The 6,239-nt window shown below is 44.2% G+C and overlaps 1 protein-coding gene across 1 annotated transcript in view; it reads left to right on the top strand.

The window, feature by feature from the left end:
- Positions 1–5,429, top strand: part of LOC119426790 (enhancer of polycomb homolog 1) — a gene marked incomplete at its 3' end in the record, with an annotated part of 20,540 nt that extends 15,111 nt beyond the window's left edge. Inside the window, 3 exon segments of the mRNA XM_037694370.1 lie at positions 3,991–4,109; positions 4,335–4,476; positions 5,054–5,429. Coding sequence (XP_037550298.1) covers positions 3,991–4,109; positions 4,335–4,476; positions 5,054–5,429 — 637 coding nt within the window.
- Positions 5,430–6,239: the final 810 nt, after the last annotated feature.

Raw genomic sequence — 6,239 nt, 5'->3', positions numbered from 1 at the left:
TTTTCTACTCACTGCTATTAGAAAATGTAGCTCTACGATGTTTTCTAAAGTAAGCGCAGGGTGACATCTTTAAAATTGAACAGCTGACCTTTACACGGCGTTTCATCTCCTGGTCCTTATGGTTATTTGAAGCTCCTGGTGTTTACTGATTTCCTCAGAGCTCCAAGTTTATTACTGAACAGGAACTTCAACATGACGGGTGCAAACGATTTCAAATGAGCCATTTCAACATTGAACTATATTACATAAATGCAGAAAAAACTGTGCCGCCTGGCCTCTAGTTTACCAGTTTTAACGCCTGTCATTTTTATGGTTTATTTCAGGCGTTTTAATTTGGTGTGGTACACCTTAAAGCAGTTCCTCGACAAAAAAAGATGAAAATAAAATTTGAAATCAAATAATTTCATTTCTCATAATGGAAAAACAAATTTTGCAATGATATATTTTATTTTCAGCATAATAAATATTTATTGTATAAAGATAAAAAAACAACTGTTTTAGTTTGTGCACATAAATGTTGCTCACCTTTATCTTGTGCTTGTGATCTTGTGATCCGAAGATCGCCGGTTCACGCCCCAGCCATGACAACATCAAAATTGTGGGTGGGGTAGGTGAAGCACCCACACCTGCCCCCACCCTCATTCGCCCCACTCTGGACCCATGAGCAAGGCCTTAACCCCCATCTGCTCCTAAACAGGTCTCTGTTGAAAATGAGTTCTCGTGGCTCAATGAGACCACCTGGATAAATAAAGGTCAATGAAAAATGATGGTGTCTCCAGCAGAAGAACATGTTCACTCTGAGGGTGTGGATGATGATTGTTGCACACACAGATACCTGGTTGTCACTTTGACATATTGTCCCTCACACCCCACCAGCAGGTCACTGGATTCACTGAGGTTAGAGTTGATACAGACTTCTGCACCTCTGTGTCTCTGCCTGAATCTTCTCTGTGGTTCTCTGGGGTTTAGGGCTCTGATCATCGTCCTAACTGACATGAGAACACATCAACAATAACATGGTTGTGTTATTATTTATCAAAACCATTATCTAGGCTGAGAGATACTGGTTTAACTGGTCAACAACATCCTTTACAGTTTACTTGCCTCCACCATGCAGCTCCACTGTAGAAAAAGCAGCAAACTTTAACAACAATGTTTGTGACTGTCCTCCCCCCCCCCCCCCCCCCTCGCTTTTCTTTTGTCTGTCCTCACATCAGGGTCAGAGGCTCCTGTGAGGAGAAACCGTGAACATTAGTGACCTGTTTAAGCAGCTGACTGGATGGATGAGCACATTTTTACTGACTGTTACTGTCAATCTTTAGTTAGCTTCTGAGTTTAGCTAGCTACATAGATAAAGCTACACACTAATATCACGTTAGCGTTACATGGATCCAAGTTTAACTCACCGCAATGCACGTATTAAGTTGCAGTAACTTTAACAAACGTGAACTTACCAGCTGAAATCCCAGGCACAGCTCCGTCCTCGGAGTTCTTTGATGAAGAGAAGTCCGGTCACGGTGATGTTGAATCTGGCTGTTCAGGCGCTCCAACACTCACAGACTGACTAACGCTGAGAGAGGAGGAGGGGAGGCTGCGCTCCTCTCTCCTTGCAAACGCAGAGCAACATTCCGCTCAAAAATTGAAGCTGTTTGACAACACACGCTGCACACGTGAACCACCATCTGTGGGCGTAACCAGCACCATAGACCTACAGCTGTACGGCAGCTCTATACAGCTCTGGGTGTACACGCGTAGTCTGTTTGCTATATGTCTCCGTTTTACCTGCTGGCATGCTGAAACCACGTGTCCCGTTACAGCCAATACCGAAACTCGACACAGAAAGAAGAGTCATGTTTCAGTCCATACACTGACCGAACTGCGTCGGTCGGTGCCATAAAGGAACCTCGGTTCAGTATACAGCCCTAATCACCACCTTCATCTTACCGGCCATGGCTCACTTTGTATCCACTTTGGCTGCTGCGTTTGTAATATTAGTACACTTTAGAAACAAAGTTGAATAGATTTTGACAAGTTTATTAATTAACTGCTATTTTTCATGGGTTTGGTAAAACCTGGACGTTCAGGGCTGTAGCCTTTGTGTGTCAAAATTGAGCTGTAGCAGTGTAGTGTTACTGAAAGTATTTGATGCTAGCAGCAACTCTTTGTGTGAATGAAAAGTTATTGCAACACATTTTGAACATGTTCACAATAAAGGCAAAAAGACTGCAAGCCTCTTCAACTCGTGTAAGAAAAAAAAGCTTTGCTAAACGGTTTAAAAAAGTGGAGTCTAATGTTAAAGCACTAACTTTTATCATGCACTGCCGTCGCTCACACAAACTGTCTGTAATGGGACAACAACGTAAGTGAACACAACTCAAAATGGCCCATAAGTCATAAGTGTCCCTGTCCTGTTCAAAGGTGAGCTTTAAGAAATTAATCAAGTCCATCAGAACCAAAGAGGCGGAGCAGAACTCTGCTGTGCTGAATCGGTGGATACAATCTGTGTCAGACATCTCCCTCGTGTCATTTACTAAAATGAATAAACTCACTTTGTTGATCCTCTTTGTGGTTACCAGTATCATCATCAATATTCTCTTGGTAAAAACAATCTGTATTAAAGTAAAGGGGTGTGAGAGAGTCACATCCCAAAGACGGTTGTATTGCAAAACATGCTGAGTAGGAATTATGTGTGCAGTGTTTCTGTTTACGATGTTTTCTGGTTTGGCATTTATTTGCTGTAAACCGACACCGTGAGTCAGAGACTGTTTGTGGTAGATATGAAAGCACAACGAGGGTGGTGACATCACTGGGCGGAGCTTAGCTTTGCTTCGTTCTACAAAACATAGCACAGCATCGCTCCTTGTAAATCACCTAAATCCTTTATGCTTTCCGTGCAGAGAACGGTCTTTAAAAATATTAGCAAACTTGAATTTGTCAGATTTAAATTAAGCAGAAGGTAATTCCATTAATTGTTTTCAAAGTTAGCAAAAACGCTAATCCGCTAAACAAGAAGTTAGTTCTGCTATTAGCGGCACTGAACCCGCCACTGTGCAGAACAAATCCTGAAGTTTATAGATAGTCTCTTTTCTGAAGAGCCTACAGGCCATCTGTAAAGCTGTTTTGTACACACGAGTGTTTCATTCTTCCATTTAGTTTGACTTTACTCAGGTCATTTATTTATAGAGCACATTTAAAACGCATGTGCATGCTTTGCATTTCTTAGGATTTTTAACTACCAACTTAAAAATATATATATGTGAATGTGTTTTTTAATAGTACCATTTGTGTGATTAATTATCTTTAACACCGTTTCTGTATTCATGAATGAAGCATGAACTCACAACTCTACAGACCATCAACAATGCAACATGTTACATGTCACATGTCCAAATCACACGGAGCGGACCCTTGTTCTCCACGGCGCTGTGTTTGGGACTACTTTGTTTATTTGTTGCATCTTGTTGTGTCCAGATTAAAATTGTTGCTTTGCTAAAGCTTTATTTTTAAACTCATGTTGCATTCAAAGGGCTGAGCCGTGGGCGACTTGGTGTCTTGATACGGGGCGGCTGTGGCTGAGTGGTTAGAGCAGTCGTCCTCCAGTGCAAGAGATGGGGGTTTGATTCCAGCAGCAGTCACATGTTGAAGTGTCCCTGGGCAAGACCCTGAACCCCTCGTTGCCTCAGATGTGTGTCCCGTCGGTGCTTGAATCTGTCTCTTGTAAATGAGTCCCTGAGGCTCGAGGAGACGTTACCTGTATAAATAAAGGCTGAATGAATGTTTGTGATAAAGCACCGATTATTTTCTGTACAGATCTAGTAGAGTGCTGTTATGAGGGCACAGATTGTAGTGTAAAGAGCTGTGTCTTGACAAGATGGGAAGGTGCTAGATGGTGCTACAGTCCAGTTACCATTTAGTATTCCTAACAAATCCACTGTAATGTGTCCTGGTAAGTTTGTGTTTGACCGGTGTGTCCTGTCTGTTCCTCTGCAGTGTTTACGGCTGAGCAGTACCAGCAGCATCAGGAGCAGCTGGCTCTCATGAAGAAGCAGCAGCTGGAGCAGAGTCAGCAGCAACAGATCAACAACACCACAACACCTGCAAGCACACAGGTTAGTCTGGACGAACACACTTGAAACACTTGAGCCCATCACTCCTGTAGCCACAGTCGTCCTACGGTAACAAGGACTTTGAGCTAAAGGTCAGTTCGTGTGTTCTTGGGAAACAGCTCATTCCCACATGCAGTATTGATGCATGTGGATCAGTTCCAGTTTGGCAGCGATCTACTCAAGTGTTTCATGTCGTCTCCCCTCTGTGTGTCTCTGGTTCTCCTTTAGATTCTTGTGCCCAAGACGTTGGACCAGGCCAGCGCTCAGTTTGCTGCTTCAGCCCTCGTCACAACAGATAAGCTGCTTGGGTTCAAATCCAAAGAGGAGCTGGTGCTGGCAGGTGGAGTCAACGGGGTGCTGACGAACGCAGGTGAGTTTCCTGTTGCCCCCAGTACCAGGCAGGTTGTTTGTTTGTTTGTATATTTTTACAGTTTGTTAAACACCTCCTAAATCTTGGAGATCATTGTCTAGCAAGAGATTACGGTACATTAAAAAATCTCCATAATTTCTGGATTAGTTTGACCTCGTTCTTTTGACTGACTACACTGGGGCCTCTAGAGAAGAGTTCAGGAATGATTTAAAATGGTTAAAGGGACCGAAGGGACGAAAATGCATCTGTGTGGTTTGACTTTACACATATTTAATCTTGACATGTTTTCTATGTGCTGTATGTCTTTGAACATGTGAACAGAATCTTAAATAAAGTCTGAAAGAGTTCTTAAACGTCACTCCCAGCAGCTCTGCAATTACAGTGTGTTGCATCAACATTTACAGTGTCAAGATTGAAATCAGCCTCACAGAGTCAGGATGTGTTGCAGCGCAAGTCAATTGGATTGCATTAAATTGTGCAGGTGTGCCACTCAAACTTGAGCTATGAATTTGAATAATGGCAATAAAATCCTCCTGTTGTGTGTTTGTCCTTTGCATTTATGAGCTGCTCTGTTCAGCAGGCGTTTTCAAAAACCTGCACCTCACCAGCGCCGCAGCGACGCTTCACCAGACCAACCAGTCGACCCACACTACCACCGTCACGGCCCAGACTTTCCTCCAGCCCTCTTCCAACTCAAACATCTCGACACCTGCCGCCGCTCCCGGCGCCCAAGCAGCAGCAGCTCTGGGGCTCCTGGGATGCAGCGCTGCAGGCGCCACCCCCACCACCACTCAGGTCCTCATTGGGAACAACATCTGTCTGAGCGTGCAGTCAGCTGCCAGTCTCGCTGGGCGCCACATCCCCCGGACCCTCGGCAACATGCCGGCCTCTGCCTTAAAGCTGTCCACCTCCACCAATCTGTCTGGAGCGTCATCCATGGACCTGAGCTCCAGGTGAGACTGCAGCCTCTTCTGCCAATAATTCTGGCTTCTTCTCTTACATGATGTGTCCAAATTCAAACACTGTTGTTGTAGGGCACAATGTTTATTTTGTCTCGTCATGTCCATTTTCCCAATAAGTCGGTCAATAAGGGGAGTGGTGGTGCAGAGGTCAGAGAAGGTGGACCTGTGATCGCAAGATCGCCGGTTCAAGCCCCGGTACCGACAACATCAAAAATGTGGGTGGGGTAGGTGAAGCCACCCACACCTGCCCCCACCCTCATTCTTCACCCCACCCTGGGCCCATGAGCAAGGCCCTTAACCCCTAACAGGTCTCTGTTGAAAATGAGTTGACCTGTGTAAATAAAGGTCAGTGAAAGTCACTGTTGGACAAATGAAATGTTTTTATTCTGCTAAATCAAAGCCTGTGAAGTCAGTAGTTATTGTTGGTCCTCTGTGGCGGACTGGACACAGTTTGTGTTTGCAGATACTGTGACAGGCAAATGAGTTGGTGATTTATCAATAACGTTCCATTTTTCATCTCATTTCCTATAATCAGGTTTAGCAGTAGTTTGTTTAAAACAGGTTCTGAAGAGGTGCTGCTGGGTGGACTGTGTTCAGACATTGTAACATCTGCATCTTATTCACTGAGTTCAGATTTCCCACGAACGTCTAGTTTCTCACGGCTCGCTCTTCATCCTGAAAACACAGAACTGCAGCAACAGTTTCATTCCACCTTTATTTCTACAGGTTAATCCCATTGAGCCGCAGGGACTCTGTTACAAGAGAGACCTGGTTTTAACAAAGAGTGGTGACAACAGTGGA

This window comes from Nematolebias whitei, chromosome 20 (genome assembly GCF_014905685.2).
Source record: "Nematolebias whitei isolate Nwh7 chromosome 20, NemWhi1, whole genome shotgun sequence".
Taxonomy (NCBI): Eukaryota; Metazoa; Chordata; class Actinopteri; order Cyprinodontiformes; family Rivulidae; genus Nematolebias; species Nematolebias whitei.
This window is presented reverse-complemented; position numbering and strand designations above follow the sequence as displayed.